Genomic DNA, 20,319 nt, shown 5'->3' with positions numbered 1-20,319 from the left:
GTCCCTTGTAGTGGTTTGACCTTGCTGGATGCCAGGTGCCCACCAAAGCCCTCTTTCACTCCCCTCCTCAACAGAACAGAGGAGATAAAATATAATGAAAACTCGTGAGCTGAGATAAGGATGGGGAGAGATCACTCACTGTTTACCATCACAAGCAAAACAGACTCAACATGACAAGATTATTTAATTTATTACAAAGCAAAATCAAAGTAGCATAATGCGAAGTAAAACAAATCTTAAAAACACCCTTCCCCCCAACCTTCCCTCCTTCCCATGCTTAACTTTATTCCCAGTTTTCTACTTCCTCCCCCTCAGTGATGCAGGGAGACAGGAATGGGGGTTATGGTCAGTTCATCACATGGTTTCTGCTGCTGTTCTCCTCAGGGGAAAGACACCTTCTCCCCTGCTCCGTTGTGAGGTCTCACAGGTGACAGTCCTCCACAAACTTCTTCAACACAAGTCCTTCCCACAGACCACAGTTCTTCACAAACTGCTCCAGTCTGGGTCCCTTTCCATGAGTTTCAGTCCTTCAAGAACAGTGTCCAACCTGGATCTGCCACAGGGTCACAGGTCCAACCAGCAAAGCTGCTCCAGCATGGGCTGCACAAGTTCTGCCAGGAGCCTGCTTCAACCTGGGCTTCCCAGCAGATCACAGCCTCCTTTGGGCACCCACCTGCTCCAGCACTGGGGTCTCCAGGGCTGCAGGAGGATCTCTGCACACCCATTGACCTGCCTGGGCTGCAGGGACACATCTGTCCCACCGTGGTCTGCACCATGGGCTGCAGGGAAATCTCAGCTTCAGTTCCTGGAGCACCTCCCGTCCCTCCTTCTGCACTGACCTTGGTGTCTGTGCAGTTGTTTCTCTCACATATTCTCATTTCTCTGACCACAAGTACTTCTGTGCAGTAATTTTTTTCCCCTTCTTCAGTGTGTTACCATGGAGACATTACCACCATTGCTGATGGGCTTGGCCTTGGCCAGTGGTGGATCCATCTTGTAGTGGAGTGGCATTGGCCCTGTCAGACATGAGGGATACTTCTGGCAGCCTCTTACAGAAGCCACCCCTGTAATGCCCCTGCTACCGAAACCTTGCCATGCAAATCTACTAAATTTCTGAAAGCAGCTTCTGGTCAGTGAGCCCATTTCACTTACAGATCTGCCCACATGATCCGGACCCTAAGAAAGTTTAAAGTACTCTGCAAAATAAAATATTCTTTGATATTTGTCTCCCAGATATCAGGGAGGCTGAGAGGAGAGTTAAAGGAGGGCTCATGTCCTCCTTGCTCAGCTGATACCTCCAGGTAAAAGGAGTGATTCTATTCCCCCCTCTCCTAACCTCACCTAGCTGTGTCACTGGAGAGTTCATTTCTGTTATGCGTCATTAATCTGAGTTTCTAATAGCAGTAAAAGACTCTGAACTTGGTTGACAGAGAAGTTAACAACCAGTTTGCCTGAGCCCTAACACTTGATCATTTAGCCTTGGTTATTAACTGCAGGCAAGGACCAGTTTCTGGGAGATAATTGGGGTCATAAACAATAGCTGTGTAATGGAGAGCATGCCCTAGGAGAGGGACTAAACATATTCAGCTGCAAGAAACTTACTGCCTTTGGACAGCATCCAGGTGCTGCCATCAGCCAGCTAGGGGACGGGCAGCCAAGTTGTTGCTGTAGGGGAAGAAAGGCCTTTAGCGCTTGTCAGAATGCAGCTATGTGTGCACAGGATGGCCCCAAGCTGGAAAGATGCTTGAATGCAGCCTCAGGAGCCTTGATAAAACTTCTTAAATATGAGACTGGAAGTTGGGGATTGAAGGCCATGTGTCTTTTAGTCCATTTTAAAAACAGGACTCAGCATTTAGGATTAGTAAATTTTGCAGCCTGGGCTAGTTTTTGTGATAATAACTGGATTTTCCAAGTTGAAGATCCCTCTTGGCCTGCTCTTGGGTGCCTTTTACCTCATGGGAAAAATGTGGGGATCCCTGCTGCAACCTGGGCAGCAGAAGAGTGACACCTCGTCCATCCTAACACCATCCAGAATGTGGTGGGATGTTTGGTTTGGGCCCAGGGAGCTTTCTGTCTCCTCCAGATGTGCCAGAGCTCCTGTGAGACGTAGGTGTCACCTGGTGGCCACTCAGTAGGCCAGTGTCCTTCCCAGTAGGCTGCCCTTCCCAGCCTTCTCCTCAAGACCACATGCAGAAGGGCTTCACTGCAGCACCTGGTGCCAGGAATTCTGTCTGTGACTCTGCTCAATGAGCTGAGGAGCAGCTGAATTTTCCTCTTGTGCTGGGGTCTTTGTCAGTGTCTCCTAGTCAACAGCTTGAGGAGTGGCTGCATTTTCCTCTTGTGCCAGAGTCTCTGTTTGTGTTGCCTGTTTGACACACAGAGAGGCCAAATTTGCCTTCTCTTCTTCTGCAGGTGCTAGGGGTGTGCAGTGCCCCTCTTCCTCCAGAGCACCAGGCAAGGCTGCCTGGTTCTCTGCCACTGGTAGGTTTGCCCACCCTGCTGCCCCTCCCAGCTGCTTGCTGGGGCCAGAGGCTTCTTGCCCCTCTAGCACCTCCTTCTTCTTGCCCCTGGCATCATTCAGGTGTGGGTCAGGACGTGATTTCCACTCGTATGCCTGAAAGGAAAGCAGGGGATTTGTAGAGGTTGCCTGGCTCCCCCCAGCCAACACCTGCTGGGCTCTGCTTGTGCATACCAGGCATGAAATGCTAAGTGCATGGGCTCCTAGGCCATTTAAGCTTTGTGTTGTTGGAAAATTAAGATTCCTCTGCCTGGAATCTCTCAATACAGAGTTGGTTTTAGTAGGGAAATGGTCCAGAAAAACACCAATAAGAGCTAGGAGGGTGTTTAAATAGAAAAGTTTTTTGTCTGTAGTTTGTAAAATAAAACTCAGTTTCTGACTACTGAGCCCTTTAAGAAATCCTGCTGGGAACACAATATACACAGGGGTTCTCCAAGATATGACAAGATGTTTTGTTACAGAGGAAAGCTTGTTGGGACTGGAAGATAGCTTGATGGGATTTCTGATGTGGCATCAGCCTCTGATTAGATTCATGTCACTCCAGTCACTCCCTGTATGCATCTGATTGGAAACAAATGGAAGAAAATAGAGGTGCAAATGAGTTTCTGTAATGATTGCACTAGCCAAGCTAGAATGTGGCATGGTGGGATCTGGAATTTCAAAAGTTTTGTCCTGTCAAGAATGAGGGTAGCATGTGCATGCATGTGGACCACAAGCTGAGCTGGGCATCCTTATGTGAAATCCAGGAAAAGCCTAACATAGATCCTGCAGCTGTGCAGTGTGATACTTGAAAGCATCCTTGGATGCTCCCTCATTTTTAAAGGAATCAGTTGTTCTGCCCTGTTGCTCCCCTGTGTGTACAGAACTGCAGAAGAAAATTTAGGGGAATCAGTAGAGGAGGGTAATGTTGCTCTTCATTTCCCAATAGTAGAAGCATGACAGCATTGCCAGGCTGGGCTGCACTGCAGAATCAAGACAGAAGATGTCTTAACTTGAAGGCCTGAAAGGCTGCTGTAGGTGTGCAGCTGATTTTTTTATTTTTTTCACAGAGCCCTTGTTCTGACATCCAAATGTGGTTTTGCTTGGCTTTGCTTCACAACAGGGAGATACCAGAGAAGGGCAGACTGGATCCAGAGGGTCTTGGATTCTCCAGGCTTTCAGCCTTCTGCAGCACATCACTATCCCAGTCAGGTATATGGGAAGATTTTCAGCAATTGTTGAAGCAAATGAGAGCAGAAGTATTAGCAATGTCTTTGAAACTGGTCTTACATTAAATCCCTGCTGGGAACTGGGTTTACCAGGCTGAAGGGACATCTTTGAGTTAGGGAAGGTTTTGCTGAAATGGGTAGGAGGTTGTTTAATATTCCCCCTCCTGGTGCAACAGAGATGCACTTCAGGATAGAAACTCTTCAGGAGAACTGAAACTGGAACAGAGAGAAAATTGGTCTCTCTCGCTTCACACACTGTGATTGTACTACTTTATGGTCAGCTGGTCTCCAGGCAGTGGCAGGGGATATCCCAAGCTACAGTCAACACTGGCTCAGGAGAAAGCCAAGAGGTAATAGGGGCTTCTCCCTTTCAGATAAAGCACAGCCTGTTTATCAGGCCCTCCCATGAGAGACTGAGAATGTAGGGACTGATTGGTGGCAGCAAGCAGGAGTCTCTCTTATTACAGATATTCCTCCAACTATACGAAGCACTAAAGGGAGGCCTAGATATCTTAGCATTTCTGAGAGCCAAACTAGACCCTGGCTCCATTCAGCACCAGGGAGAGCCCTTCAGTAACCGCCCAGAAGCCAAGTGTGCATAGGATCCCTGCTGTGCTGTATTGAAATCTGCCCTGGAAAGAGAAAGGACATGAATATGGAAGGAAGTGAAAGGAACTGTCACACTTGGGTTCCTGTTCCTAAGCAGCAGCTCTTTGTCTGTGCAGTGCAGAGGCGGAGGTTTGATGTCTCTTTGGGCAGTGTTAGTGCTATCTCTAATTTATGCATTCTGGGCTGAGATTTCCAGGTGACTTTCACAGAGGAAAGACAGGTAGGACCAGCTGGCTCTCTCTGAAGTGACAGGGTGAGGGGATACTTGAGAGGTTTGGGTGCAGAGCTAGGGGATGATTTTTGCACTACAATAGATCTGATAGTCTGAGACACGGATGGCTCCTGTCCTCCTCTGTTCAGCCTGGCTGCGGGGGAGGGATGCTCTGCCTGTTTGCTCCCAGAGGCAGCATACCTGCCCACTCATGACTGCAGTGCTCTCCCCTTGTCAGTTGAGATGTGTAATGAGTTTTTGAGACTAGGCCATCAAATACCTTCCACTAGCAGAATAATAAAGGCCTATCCTGCCCGTTCCTGGCATACTGGAGCATGAGCAGGCAAGCATTATCTGTACCTCCCCAGTAAATCCCCAGCTCAGCTGCTTCTGTAGGACACAGCTTTTAGCTTAACTGCCTTGTTATCCTTTGGATAGACAGGAGGACCCCTGGATAGTCTCTGGGATGAACAGGTCATTTCTTTGAGTCAAAGGTCAGTTAAAATTTGTGCCTTTGCTTTTTGAGCTGCCATTCATTTTTTTCTTCAATTCCTCCGTGTGCCTTAGAGAAGAGTAGGGAACACATAATCAGAATAAATGGAGAATTTCTGAATATTTCACTGGTGCCAGCCATCCTGCTGAGAAGCATCGGCATCCGTTGCTCAACTGCTCCAGGAATGGAAAGAGAAAATGTCTGGACCTGGATCCTTCCCTACTACCAAGGCAGAATATGTTCCCAACTTTACTAGGAGTATTTTTGGAAAAATTCTTGGATATCTCAGCTGTAAAATGCTCAAATTTCAATCATGTGTTTCCAGAGATTAAGGGATTAGGCCTTGAATAATATAATGGCAGAGTACTCAAAATGGCAGTTGGTGAACAAATAGAGGGGACTTTTTTGATGTCTGATCTTTGCAGCCTAGATCACCTTCCTGTTAGTTAGTCTCTTCTCACTCCTATGCTTCTCCCCAGACTGCTGCTGGGACCTAACTTCATGTGCTTTTTTGATAAATTGTGAGTTAGCAATACTCTTGTGGAAAGGACTTTTAGCCTCACTGGACGGAGGAGGTTTAACTGAGTCTGCCTTTGTTTGAAATCCACTGGGTAGCACTAGAGCATGGAAGAAAAGTTATTTCTTACATAAGCTTGGATTATGTTATTTACTCTCCATTGTTTGTAGGGGCCTCATAGAACCGTGAAAATGACCTTTATTTCTCTATGGATTTTGTCTTTTTTCACTTTACAAATATTGATTTTTTTTTTCTCCTGTGTCTTTATCAGAGCTGAATTAACAAGACTGTTTAACAAGATCCTCTGATTCATTTGTGGTCTTTTTGTGGCAGGTACTATCACAAGCAGCTGAAAGCAGCTCAGTGAAGAATGTGCAACCACTGCTACAGAACTGACAGGGGAGGTGATGTGCCCTGACAAGAGCTGAGCTAGCATGGGTCAAAGAGCAGGCTTAAAAAGATGGTCTCTTCATCCTGGGCACAAATGCTAGGAAGGGTTATTTGTAAGGAATAAATTTTCCTGTTGGAAAGCTCTCCGCCTCATAGCTTTAAAGCTCGAGGCCATGGCAAATCGTTGAGTCCTCTGGATTATTCCTGTTGTACCCACAGATCCCCAAGTGGGATCAAGAATCCATATTCATGGCAAGAGGTGATTCCTGTCATTGTGATCCAAAATCTCAGTGCAGCAATGATCAGAGTCCAAAAGGAAAAGGAGCCATTGGTGCAGCTTTATGTGCTCCTTCTTGCCAAGCCTTTAAGCAAGCCTCTTGAGCGATTCAAGTGCTTGTAGGTGGAGCACAAAGTAGAAATTGAAGACAGGCAGGAACATAAAGTTCAAACAAGTCAAGTCTGATGGCCACTTTTGATGCTTTTAACACAAGTATAGGAATGGTAGAGCCCAGCTCTCCCTTGCTGTTCATATTTGCCATAATGCACCAGTGCATTTTTTAGCACAGGGGCCAGAAGGTGGCAAGGGTAGGGAGGGAGCAGTCACTGTGCACAGTTCTTTGTGGTTAGCTGGAATCTCTTGCCTTCTGAGATCATCTTTCCACTCTGTCAGCAGCCTTGAGACATCCTACAGGCTTTTTAGTGACCTGACTGGCCAGTAGCAAAAGCCTATTTCTGTATCTATTCCATATGGACAGATATATTGCAATGGATATAGAAGAGGGAATGTCCAGATTTCTTTCTTCCTAAAGGGCCAACACCACTCATAGTTTTGCTCTAGTTCTTTCCTGTGGGCTCATCTTTTCTTACAACCTATACACACCATGTAAGAGACGATATTTGCATCAAATGAGACAAGAGTCTTAAACCAGTTTCATTAGAGACCATCTCTATACACCAGAGCAGCTGAAGTCTTGGAAGAATGAAAGGGTCCCATTATATGCTGGTTGAAGGAGACTCTGGCTGTTCCTGACAAACTGTTATAGCTATATAAAAGAGATATTTCTAGATCAAAAAACCCAGCCACTTCCTGCAAAGGAATAGCAGAGCAAAGGAACAACTATTTTTCTAGAAACAGAAACTAATATCAGGGGAGATCTTGGCTTTGGTATTTGAAAGCATTTAGGAAGTGAGAGGGTAAGTTTATGTTTCTCCTCCAATTAGTATCTCTTCTTGCAAAGTGAAACAGTTATTAAAAAGGGGGAAAAGAGCTGCTGCTTGGGTCATTTAGGGTGTGTGTTTGTGTGTGTGTGTGTGGCCAGCAGTGTCCTTGGGCTGTCTCAAGCCTGGTGGAATCCCTCGTCCACCAGGTTATTACCTGCTCTGAGGCCAATCTCCCTGAATTCTTTCCTCAGTGAAAGTTTGAAGAATACCATCGTGTTTTTACAAAGAGTTTCTGTTTCAGTGACACGAAACTTCCCAAAAAAGAGAGTCAGGAAGCTCCCAACCATCTAAGCCTCACACTTCCAGAGTCAGAGCTTCAGCTGCTTCTCCCCCAAGGCTCAGGGGAGGAAAACAAGCCACTCCATATCACTGTTCATTTACCCTCCTGAACCCTGTCTCTCAGTGCTTCAAGGTAGATGCTTCAGCAGTTAATATTGCTCCTGGGGCATGTGCAAGGAACAATTAAAGCTCTTTGTGCCAGTGAAGAGCCCCGGGGTGAGCTGGGCTGTGGAGACAGCTGCCCCCATTTTGCTGTGTGCAGCAGCTTCCTGAACAACCCTGTTGCAGAGAGACGAGTATGTCCTGCTGATTGCAGAGTTAAAGTTTAAAACTCAAGGGCTAAACTCAATGTGGCATTTCTAGGTTTTTTGCTGGTGGCAGCCGTCATGGTTTGTAGCATTTGGTGCCTGGGCAGAGCAGGGCTGGGTAGAGCCCAGCTGCTGAGCCTGCAAAGCCTTTTCCAGCAGCTGCAGCATGGGACTGATGACAGGAGTGAAGCACAAGTGTTTGAAGAACAAACCCTTTGTAGCGCTCCCTTTAACATTTTGCCTGTAACACTGCAGGATCTAGATCTTTGATCCAAAAATGACAAAAAGGACGTGAACAGCAGTTCTTTCCTCTCAGACATAAATGCCTGTTACAGATGTGCCCTGCAAGGTTCAGCTAAGCTGTCTCCAGCAGCAGACAGGCTTGGAAGAAGATGGTGTTGGTTGTTCCCTGGAGATGGGTGATGCTAGGTGGTGGACAGTGAGATTTCATTTGTGCCCAGCAGTCAGAATGGTCTCTGCCAGCTTCAGCTGCTTGTGCTAGCCAAGGAGTATATTGTCCATAAAGAAGGTCTTGGCTGCAGGGTAAACTTGTGTAGCCCCACGATAGCAGGCTGGCGTGCATGGGGATGGGGCAAATTTTCTTCTCACCTTTGTGATTTGTCTGGAAATTTGAAACCTCTCCAGAGATAAACTGGAAGTTGTCATTGGTGTCTCAACTGAGAATGAGAACAGGAATCATATCAGTGCCAGTCATGAGGATACAAGTAAAATTTCCTTGTTTAAAGCACTCCACCAACTGTACCTAATTAACCTTCATGACAGCACAGCAATACAAGGAAATAGGGATCATTAACTTCAGCTTTGCTTTACAGAAAGGGAAGAGAAACATCAGTGCCAGCCCCATGCATTTCAAATTGAGGTAGGCTTGAAAAAGTCACAAGGTTAAAAATAACAATAATCCCCTTGGGATTCTCAGAGCATGAAGAGTGCATTTGAATCAAACTTTCAGTTTTTTCTCCAAGAAACATCAGGACTTGAAACTTTGCTCCCATATATGCTTGTTTGTGACTCAATAACCAAGGCTTTAAGAAAATCACACATTCTCAATCACAGTGGGGCAGAGGCAGTAAAGGTCAGAATGACTTGCTCAGTGTTGCTTAAGAATGAGCTGGGAAAAGCTGGGAATAAACTGTGTGAGTAGCTGACCCACCATCCCCTTCTTATTCCTCCAGACCGAACATTTTTCTAGTTGAGGGAACCTGCCTAAATCAAACAGTGGCTACTTAATAGCTGTCAGAGGAGTAATTCAGGTTTGAACTAGTGACCTCACCCTTTCCTCTCACATCTGCTGAGGGATAGACTGATGACACTGACTGTTTACATCAGGTCTCTGAGCAGCCTGGCTGCTTTTCCTGGGTCCCAGCAGGAGTGGAAAGATGCAAAACCAGTGCTGCTCCCTGACACTGCTTTCCTGGCTTGGGGCTGTTTTTATAAGTTAGTAGGAAAGAGCAACTTGCACAAGTCCTTCTGAAAGTAAATAATTCTCCCTGCCTGTCATATCACCTGCTGGAAGGGGCTGAGGGCAAGAGTAGTGCCTGTGCCATATGTACTGGGCACCAGAACGGAATCACATTTTGTCTCTCCAAATGAATGCAGTGCAAAGCCCTGAGGAGTGCCACAGCAACACAGAAAGTTGTATCTGGTATTAACAATCTCACTTCTGCCCAAGTCATAGATGCTGTTAGGATCAGGTGAGAAGAACTGCCCCAGTGAGCATGACCCCTGCTCTGGAAGAGAAGCCACTGGGGAGTGCAGGTGGCAATGGCCAAGGAGGAGGGTGTAGGGAGATAGCTCTGTTGTGTGGGGTGCTGGCCCCAGCCCAGAATGCAGGCATTCATACAGGAGAGCCTTTTATTCAACTCTTTTCTCCTACTTATTCTTCTGTTCTAAGCTGACATGGGGTGAAGTGAAGCTGAGGGGACCCTTGAAAAGGCCAGGTCATTGATGGAGAGGAAAAAGGGCTCCACAGACTGTGAAGAGCTTTCATGAGCAGCATGGGCTGCAGCCAGCTCCAGGGAACAGAAGTGTTCCCCTGCTTAGGCGGTGTGTCTGTCTCTCTGATTATTTTGTGTATTTCATCTCTGCTGTCTGTCTTGCTCTTAATCTGGGCTCCTCTGCGCCAACAAAATGCTTAGCTCGCTCCATTGTCTGAGAGACTAATTTGCACTGTAAATCTGATGCTTATCTTACATGACAGCTTACTGTGGGGTTTATTGCAATCCTGAAGACAAACTAACCAGGGATGGCTTGAAAGCTTTCAACGCATCATTTGGAATATAGAACAAATATGACCCATTTCAGCTTGCCACCAGGTTAGGATGTGGCCCCTTGTGCTTGGGGTCACCAGGGATTTATCTTCTTCTGTTCAAATCTATTCAAACCTGAGCGTGTTTGGGTTTTGCTTTGGTTTTTTGTACATTTTGTTGATCTGTTTGGGATTTTTTTGGTGTGGTACATCTGTTTTGTGTTGGAGCTGTTAGAGTGCTTCTGTAACAGCATCTCACCCTCCCAGGGACAGTTCTTCCATCCCTTCTCCTTGAGGAGTTTTAAAGACTGTGAAAGTGGCTGCAGACCAGGTGCAGGCAGTGTGCAGGCACTGGTGCTCCAGTACACTGCAACTTTGTTGTCTCTACCTAGCTTAATCAGAAAGAGCCTTTGTCTCGTCTACATTAGTATTTCCTGATACTTTGTCCAATATGTTCTAGCTCGCTGCTGGCAGAGCAACATCCTCCCTCAATCTCCTCTGCAGCTGCCACCTTCTCTCTGGTCCATAGGCTGTCCACCTGCAGGCATTCACGTACCATGTGAGAGATTCTCACACTAGTGTAGTTCAGATAGCTGGGCAGCTCCAGAGGCATAAATCTTCCGATAGATAGGTTCCAGGTAGCCTAAGATGCAGTTTTACTGGGGGAGAGCCAGAAAGATTATTGCTACTTTGATATAGGTCTTGGTTCTGCAGCTGAGCATGCCAGTAGGTGTTTAATGCCCAGAGCTTCTGCATTGCAGTCCTCTGGGACACAAAGGATCTGCTTCCTCACACAGGGGAGCAGGAACACAAGAGCTGTCATCGTTGAAACAGTGTTTGTTTGCGGGACCACTCTGGCTTTTACCTAGTCCTGCTTTACAGTTGCATGGATTTCTGGACCCCTCAGCTCTTCCTGCCCTCAGACTGCAGACAAAACACAGAAATGGCTGTACTGGATAAACTCTGTGGAGCACTTGAGGACTAGCAACTAAACTGGACATGGTGTCGATGGGCCTCAGAAACACTTAGGGAGAAAAGAAAAAGAAAACCTCTTGAGAAACTGTTGAGGAATAGGTAAGGAATAGGTTGTATACTGGGTAGAACTGTACACTTGAAACTGTTCTGACCCTTCTCCAACTCCATATTGCAGTCCATGTTATCAGATAGATGTGCAAGTTAAGGCTTATTCCAAGTCATCAAAGCTAGTGAACATCAGACTCCCTGCCCAAGGGAGACCTCTGTTCAGACTGGGAGAAACTTAGGGGAAAATGTATGAATCCAAGAAAACTCCAAACTCTCAATAATTTTAGATGAATCCAGTACAAAAATACCTAGGGAAAGGTCATCACACAACCTGATTCTGGTTTATGGTTAGGGTTAAGAGTTTCAAAGAGCCTACAGGTCCAGGAACACTGGGACTGGAAAAGACATCCCAAGGCAACCCCTACATTGCTGCTCCCACATTTTTCGGATATGGAAACCCATGGTGATGTATTAGGGTTCTTCTTAGGCTAATGGGGAATATTTCAGCACCTTCTGCTGGGCTGTGAAAAGCAGGATCGGGATGCTTTCACAAAAAATTGGAGTCTGATATAGCTTTACTTTATGCAACTTTATACAACAAAACTGCAGTGATTTAACAGCCAGCAATAGTCTGTAGTCCTCTCCACCTAAAAAGGTTCCCCAATTAATAATCTTTTCAGGAAAAGATCTAACAAAGCTGTAGGATAACCAAACATGTGCCAGCATCATTCTCAAGTAACTGCTATTTAGCTTTTTACAGACCTAACTCATGTTCTGACTTTCTTTTTTTTACCTCCTTTTACCTCTTTTGTCTGCATTTTTTTACTGATGCTCACTTTGTGAGTCATTGGAGAGAAAAAAAAAAAAGCACAGCCTATAAACATTTAGGTTTTCCTCTCCTCTGACACAACTTGTCCATCTAAAAATTATTCCCACTTAGCACCATCTGCAGTTGCAGAAGCACAAACATTCACCACTTTTCTGTCTTTGTAACAGAGCCAGAAATACAATATTCATTACCCCAGCTGAAGCTATTTTCTTACACTGTGAGGTCAGGGGCATTATTTCATGCTGGAGAATTAGAAACATTAACAGGTAGGATGGACTGGCCACTTTCCGAACTAAATCACCCTCCCAGAATGGAAACTTCAATGGATTTGACATCACCTGCCCACCACCTCTACTTTTGTGGGTGTTGTCACTTGTGTTTGAACACAGCACAAGCTACAGTGGCATAATAGAAGCAGGAAATTAATTCTTATAGTTAGACCTGCAAACCTTCCCCACCAGCTCCCCATGGAATTCAGGGTGAACACACTCCTTTTTTTTCCTGCCAGGATTACTTTATTGTGTTTTTGCAATTATGAGTAACTCATCTCATGGACAGAATTGGCAGTGAATCAGAAAGCTGAGTACCCAAAATATCTTGCCCCATGAAGAGTGCATTGCTGCCTGCACACTACTTTGTTAGCTGATGCAAAGGGAGAGGGTTGTGTGTGGGCCAGCAGGAGCGTTGTCAGGTTTGAATCCCATGAGAAGCAGTTCAGAGTCAACCCTTTCCCAAGAAGTGGTGAGCTGTGAAAGCTATGTCTGCAGCGTTGTGGGCAGGTGTGACGGCAGCTTGGGTGGGTATATCATGCTGGCCTTGATCCAGCTGGCACAGGTAAGCCAGCAGTGACACACTATAGTAACTTAAGCACAGTCTTAACACTATTAAATACATAGCTGAGATCTCTGGAGGGCTTGTACAACCCAAGGTGACGTTTCTGTCACTGTATCTTTACTGCAGTTTGCTATCTCTGCTCACTCAATTACTGCTCTCACAGATAAGCCTGTGCTGTGCCTCAGTTCCACATCTGACATGAGCCCAGACCTGCTTCCAAACAGATGCCTCTGAGGACCTGCAGGCCACATAAACGTCAGCTGTTGCTGTCTGTAGTTCATGCCTCCTGTGCTGGCATTAGTCTTTGCGATTTACCGGCATTAGCCAACACGCACGGGAGGGGAATTACATCTCTTGTAAAGTCGGATTTGCGTTGCACTGCAGCATGAAGGTTTCAAGTTTGGGGCTGTAACTGACCCGCCTTCTTCCCTTCTCTGTCACACAGGCAATTCTGTTCCCATTCCTACCCTCTCAAAGTCCTTTCCTGCTATGCTGGAGGCCTGGGATCACCTTGATTACTCCTTCAGGGACCAAGAGGTCTAGGGCTGCAAGGCGAGGCATTATGCATATGAGAGCATGTGCCATGGTTGACAACCATCCTGGGCTAGAAGAGTGTGCCCAGGGAGGTCTCCAGCATGACCACTTCTGACATTCCCTTTCTCTCTCTCCCCACAGATGCCAGCAAGGACCACCCACAGCAGCAGGCAGGAGTCATCTGGAGAGTGACAGGCGGCCTGTTCAGCATCACCCGGGGAGCTGTGGGGGCCACGCTGGGAGGAGTTGCCTGGGTGGGCAGCAAGAGTCTGGAGCTCACCAAAACAGCTGTGACCAGTGTCCCCGCTGCCGGCGTTGGACTGGTGAAGGGCAGCGTCTCAGCAGTGACCGGCGGCGTCGGAGCTGTGGGCAGTGCGGTCGCCAGCAAAGTCCCTTTCACTGCAAAGAAGAAGGACAAGGCTGACTAATCCCTGTCACAGCTCCCTTCCAAAAGATCAACCTGCCCATACTCTCCCCCTACCCAGCACCTCTTTGAGTTGGAACCAGCCGCTTCAGGGAGGGTTGAGCACCCGAGCAGACTCCGGCTGCAGCCTGCTCAGCACCGCCTGCCTGGCTCAGAGCTCACGCAGCCACTGTCAATGCCTTTCACTCCCATCACCTACTGGGAACCATCTTTACTCTGAGGACTTTAAAGGCGCAGTTATCTCTGTCTTGTAATTTCCTTCCTCCCTTCTTGCCCTTGTAAGCATGGAGGGATGGGAGAAGGCATTAGGCTCCATCTGCCTGGAGGTGAGGGGAGTAACAGGGGATGGGGGCCAACTATGCCTGGCTTGAAGTGTGGGTTGTGTAGTCAAATTCAGCTTCAGCTGGGAAGACAGCCTCTGAAACACCCCTTCCCTCTGGGAGGTGTGTTTGGGAGGTGTGCCTAGCAGAGAACTGCAGAAGTCCCATTGACACAAAGGAGAGATACTGTGAAGAGGGGGAAGCCTCCCTCCTGCCCTGCACCTTTTAGCTTCTCTTTGCAGGGCCCATCCCCACAAGCTGCTTCCAGTCACTTACTCCCCAGCTGAATTGAACCTTTCAGAGAGGGAAGCCTCAGCAGAGCAGCTCTGGGGTGATGCCTCACCAGAATATGATGCATCCCGGACCATGAACTTCTGCACAGATTTTCTTGGTGAGGGAGAGAAATATGAAAGCTGCTGTATGTTCCCATTTGGGGAAGGAGCTGACAGTGGCACTTACCAGGCCTCTGTGATATTGCAGTACAGGCAGTGGTGTTCCATAGAGAGACCAGGCCTTTTGTTTGACCCTTGAAGTCCTTCCAGTATCCCTGTCTGTAACAAGGGCATATTGTCTCTTGGCCACACTCACACTCCACAGATGTCAGTAGTAACCAGGAGCAAGTGTGTTCCCAAATGCACCCAAATTCTGCAGGGATGGAGGGGAAGCTGAGAGTGTTGCTCTCCCCACAATTCAGCACCCTGGGAGTGGTGGCCTGGGTTTGAGTGGGCTGCACCATGTTGGAGAACACTTCCCAAGGGGCTGAGCATGCTCCAACAGCAGTTAGCCTGCACAGGGCACCAGCAACTCCTCTTCTGCTGCTCCTGGGGCCCCAGCCCAGCTCCTCTAAATGGCCACGTTGCACTAAATAGCCCACCCATAGTCGTAGTGCCGCAGAAACCCAGACACCTGCATCCATCTGGGAGTCACAGCCATCCTCAGCCTGGCCCATGATGCTCAAGGGGCCATGTGGCATTGTACACTCACATACAAACACAAACGTGCACTCACTCACTCATTCACTCACTCCAAGGTCCCCTGTAATTCTTGGGATAAGGAAAACCACAGGCCCCACATTAACTCTGCTGCTCCTGTTTTTGGCCAGGTGTTGGATGCATAGGCAAGTAGGTATTAGATGCATAGGCAAGTGAAGCAGTGCTTGTGCTGTATTTTATAAATATGCATCTGTGTTAGCGTGCGTGTGTACATGTAAGTCCACAGGCATGTCTTCAGTCAGGGAAACAAACCTGTGCCACTGCCACAGAGGAGTTTACATAGTCATCTTTGGCACTTTCAGCATATAGTTTTTATATAGGGTCCTGGTCAAAAGAAAAATCATGTTTTAGAGGATGTTTTGCCCTCTTTTGCCCAAGAGCATAGTTTATCGAAACCAAAGGAATGTGAAAAATCCCCTTTCTCCTGTCTGTGCTGTTTGTTTTCTCTCAGCCCTATCTTTTGGACATTGAAGCCAACTTTCTTGATCTTCATTTCCCCTTGGAGGTCGTTGCACTTCCTGACTGCTCTCTTGTGCTTAGGACTTAGACATCAGGGAATATTTAAGTACAACACACACACACACACACACACACACACACACACACACCCCTGCCACCATTTTTGCTGAATGTTCTTGGGCTTGTGATGCAGTTTTCATTCTGACCTTTATTAAATCCACATTTTGGGATGTATGTTGCTGTGTCCCCCTGATAATCATGCTGGTGTTAGTCACTCTCCATACCCTTTGCTAGGTAGTCCCTGCTGTTTGCAATGGTAAGAAGCTGCTGATCTCCACAGTTTGCTACACTTGATAGCAAGGGAGAGGTTTGACTTACATTTTTGTTTCTGAAGAGGAAGCAGCATTTGGTAGGTGTGTGCATTTCCTCACTTTGTGTCCTTTGTTCTGGTGAAGGCCAAGTTGACCCAGACATGTCGGTTTTGTCTCTGAAGGCAGCAGCTTCACAGAAAAGATCAGGCCTTGATGTGTGCCTGTACTTTGCTGGGATGCCCGTGGCAGTTGTCAAGGCCAGAAGAAGTCTTGTCTGTTCTCCCTTTGTCTCAGACGCCCTGCAAAGCTGGAGGACAGTTTGCACTGCATGGATCTCTGCTCACTGCTCTCCCTGAGCACATCTCATCTCTTATTCCAGATCACAGACTGTCCCTGAAGCGAGCTCTAGCCCTAAAGCTGAAAGCTGCTTGTGTGTAACTAGCTATGTTGTCACCAGCTCTCTGAGAAAGATAGCTTCTGGCCAATTGGGAGAGAAGAGTCTTCTTCCTTAATGCCTCTCCCAGGTCTTGGACAGGAGAAGATAAAATCTAAGAACCTTCAGCAGCCAGCCCTGGGTGGGTGGTGAGAGGCTGATCATGCTTTTGGCTAAATAGTGTCTCACACAGGCTCTTGCTGGGGGAGGCAGTACCTCCTGCCCAAGCTGTTGTCTGCAGGCACTGTGTGTGCAGAGCAGGCATGGCAAGTGGGATAGAGGTGATGTAGGGAAGGCCACAGGGGCCCTGAGGGTTTTTCATATTTTTATTTCTTCTCTTCTGTGCATCCTTGCAGGAAATAAAGCCTACCATTTGTCTGGAACTGCCATTTCCTTGCAGGATGGCCTGGAGAAGAAGAGATGGAGAGGAGAAGTCACAGCCTAAATCACTGTTCTTACAGCCCAGCTAAAGGAGAGCTCAGGGACCATGAGTAACAAGAGATCAAATTAGCAGGCAGGGGTAGAAGATTAAATCTACTCCAAAAACAAGGCCTCACACTGCTAAACAGGCATTCAGGAATAAGTAACTCTCCAGGACTCAAAGACTTTAAGAAATTCTGTTGTAGGCCTGCTCAGTTCACTATGGTGACCCAGTCCCAGCCTGCTTTTCTGGGCATTTACAGTGCCAGAGCAGAGGGAAAACAGGGTCAGTCTTCCCAATCTAAAGGTAAAGATGCCTTCTGACAGCTTTGGTTGCAGGACAGTGGGATATGGATTGGATGGGGAAGATGCTGGCTCTTGTCAGATGCCCTGTCTTTCCTCTTCTCCTAATACAGAGATTCAAGCCACCTGGGCCACTGGTGCAGCCTTACTCTCACTGCCCATTCATGGTACAAAAGGTAAAAACTGTGTTGTGCATAAATCCCATGGCTACCAGATGGGGTCACTTGGTACAAAATAGGAGCGGGTAGCATTGGGGTAGAGGGAAGGATTAAAGGGAGTTGGGAGATGAGGAGAGAGTGGTGTGACAGGAGTTGAGGAGTGAAGGAACAAGAAAATAAGGGACCGTGGAAGGAATTTGTTTCTTAGGACAGGCTTTGAATCAGAATATGAATGCAATGGAGTTTGTCCTAAGGAGGAGCACAGAAAGGGGAGTGGGTCAGTGTGGGTTTTAGTGTGTGGTGGTGGTACATGCCTGGCTTGTGCCCTGCTTCCATAGTAATGATGATTGCTGGTGATTTCCATTTAGACAGATCAATGGACAGTTGAAGCATCAGATCAGCTCCCTTCTTATCACCCACCCTTCCCCAGTCTCCCCCAGACTTTTGTCATGATTTCCCCATGATGGGGCTGGGTCTCCACCATGGTGGAGGTGGGATGTGGCCCTCTTCACAGCCCTGTGTCCCACCTTGCCTGGCTGGTCCCTGTGCTCAACAAACGTGTCCTGGCTGAAAGGAGACCCACAGGTGCATCCTCTCCTTCCTTTTCCCTGACTTTAGTCTCATTATCCTTTACTTTTTTATTCCTCTCTTAGCTTTTGGTCTTGCCTGTGGATAGAGCTCCCCAAAGCTTTTGCTGAGACCTTCATTAAACATCCACACTCACAGTGTCTAGGGGGGAAGAAGGTGATTGCCCCCACAGCTCCCCTGGCTGGGAGAGGAGTGCATGTCTTCCACCCCTCTCTGTCCCCTTGTGTTTCGTGTGTGGAAAATCTTAACCCACTTCTTTTTCTCTGGGTTCCCTTGTTGGCTCTTATCCCTGTGGGTGGGTCATTTCTGTGTCTCCATTGCAAAGTCATCCTTGTAAAAACAACAGCATGAGTGGGAATATGGAGATGGTTAGAGAGAGCTGCAGAGCCAGGGCCCAACTCTGCTTCTGTAGGAGCTGAGGAGGCCTTTGGCAACGCAAAAATGCAGTGACGCGGTCCCATGCACAGTGCTGGGCTCCAGAGAACACTTTTGTTCTTTATCATTTCATTGTCTGTAATTGTTTTCCTACTGAATTTGTTTGCTTGGTTTGTTTTGCAGTGTGTTTCTGGGAATATTCTGCATCTCTGTATTTTAATTACAGTAAAATTTGAGGATAAAAACCGTGATTATGCTGGCTCTTGTTCCTAGTGGGGGGAAATGAGGAGAGGAAGCACAGTTGAAGGAAGATGTTAGAGATTCCTTGGGAAATTAAATCTCTCCCCTAAGGGCTCTAGATGAGGCACCAAGCAAGGATGAATCTCCATCGCTGCTTAAACTAGGACATAGCTTTCAACCGCAGTTCAAAAGCCATTTTGCTGCAGGCGCCTTTCCTGATTGGAATGGTAAGAACAGTTTGGATAAGACTTCTAAACTCAATTTTTTGTGTTGGTTTAAAGACCAGTGCATAAGAGGGCTTTCAGGCTGGGGACAGCTGGCCTAGCCCTGAAAGGGATCTCGGCAGCTGAAGATGGGAAATTTTGCCTCTACAGCCGCTGTTCCTTCAGGCAGGTTTGCATAGCCACTTTTCCCAGCTGAGGAAGCAAATTCTCCTCACAGCAGCCTGCTCTTTCTGCAGGAGATGGCAGTTTGACATCCCTCCCCAGAGCTGCAGCGAGCCCCCATGGGCCAGCCTGACCCTCTGCTGGCTGGTTGGTGGTGTTGGTGCTGGGGAGCACAGCCAGCAACTCCAGCCACCTCATCTGCTCTACCATGGGCACTTAACCCAGGGCAGAGCTACGCAGTGCTCCCGGGAATGCTCAGCCCTCAGGGTGGATTGCAGCCCAGTGGCCAGGCAGTGCTGAATGAGCCACAAGACAGGGTGTCCCTTTTACTGGGTCGAGGCCAGGAGCAAACAGCTCAGCATTTGTTAAGTGCTGACAAAAGGATTAATTTAGTAACTAATAACAGGGCAATCAAGCCATTTATTTGGTTGGCATTTTGCTGCCAGCTGCTTGGGAAGAGCAGCACACAGCGCAGCAGTAAGGCTGTTTGCAGCCACCTCTTCCACCTGCCCCTTTCCTCCATCCTTGCTTGCAGACTCAGCTTGTCAGTGTGGCTTGGGAGGCACCAAGCTGGTGGCAGGAGCAGGTTTGGCAGTGACAGAGAGGTCTCTTCCAGAAGCTGCCCCTATGCCCACTGTGGGGAGGGAGACGAGGGAAGTGCCCATCCCCCAGCAAGTGCACGCTATCCCTCCATTCCTCCTCACAGAGCTGGAACCATCCATGTAGCCTTGCAGACAGCACAGATGAAGTGCAGGTGCTGGAGCTGTGAGCCCTGAGAAGTTCTCAGGTACATCACAGCTTCTCACCTCTCCTGCAGCCCAGCTGGTTTGCCACATTAAGCCAAGTTGCAAAACAACACTAACAAGCTGCTCCTCCAGAGGTCTTTTAAGGGGTGAAAGGATGGTGCAAATCACCTCTAGTTACAGCTTTGCCCTGTCTCACTCAGGCAGCATGTCCCATCCCCCTGTGTGCAACTGCAGCACCCACTCTTCTCCCAAGTCAGAGTGGGGCAAAAGCTGGTGGGCAGCAGAGCTCAGAAGAAACCTTTGAAGAGAAGACCTGCCCAGGTAGGTGGGCTGCGGGTGGCTCAGACACCTCTGGGCCAGGAGAGGGCCCAAAGCTGGGAGTGTGCAGCTGTCAGTCGATGTCAGAAGTTGTGATCTCATCTCTCTGTGGGCCACTGTCCTGCCTGGCTCCAGGAGCAACTGGAAAAGTGCTGGGGGACTCTTGTACTCTTACCCTGGGGACTGGCCCCAGTGGCTTCCCACCTGCAGCTGCTTGTGGTCTGCAGGACACGTCTCAAGGGCTCGACTGTTGGGACTCTGACAGGTGGGTTGGAGGAGCTGGCCAGTTTTTCATCAGAAAGGGATCAAGCGGACCAGCAATGTCTTGTGTAAGGCTTTCAACATTCCTGCCCTGCATGCCTGGCTCCCCCATCAGCAGCTTTCTGACCTGCCCAGCCCACAGGCCCAGGTGTCTTGCAGGCAGCAGGTAGCTCATGAAGGAATACTTGTGTATTGCCAGGATCATCTTGTTGGCTCGTTTTCATTCTGGCAGTTTCATGACTTGCACCAGAGCACTTCCCTGTCTGCCAGGGCAGGCCATGCCAACACCAGCATCAGCACGGTCAGACATGGTGGGGGGGCAGCCTGATGGGAATGGGTTCACTG

At 48.0% G+C, this 20,319-nt stretch overlaps 1 protein-coding gene across 1 annotated transcript in view; it reads left to right on the top strand.

The window, feature by feature from the left end:
• LOC107206303 (transmembrane protein 263-like) overlaps positions 1-18,274 on the top strand; it is a 201,105-nt gene extending 182,831 nt beyond the window's left edge. Inside the window, exon 3 of the mRNA XM_015632049.1 lies at positions 13,382-18,274. Coding sequence (XP_015487535.1) covers positions 13,382-13,668 — 287 coding nt within the window. The 3' untranslated portion in view covers positions 13,669-18,274. The remainder of the gene's footprint in view (positions 1-13,381) is intronic.
• The last annotated feature ends 2,045 nt before the right edge of the window (positions 18,275-20,319 follow it).

The sequence above is a fragment of the Parus major genome, chromosome 5 (genome assembly GCF_001522545.3).
Source record: "Parus major isolate Abel chromosome 5, Parus_major1.1, whole genome shotgun sequence".
Taxonomy (NCBI): domain Eukaryota; kingdom Metazoa; phylum Chordata; class Aves; order Passeriformes; family Paridae; genus Parus; species Parus major.
This window is presented reverse-complemented; position numbering and strand designations above follow the sequence as displayed.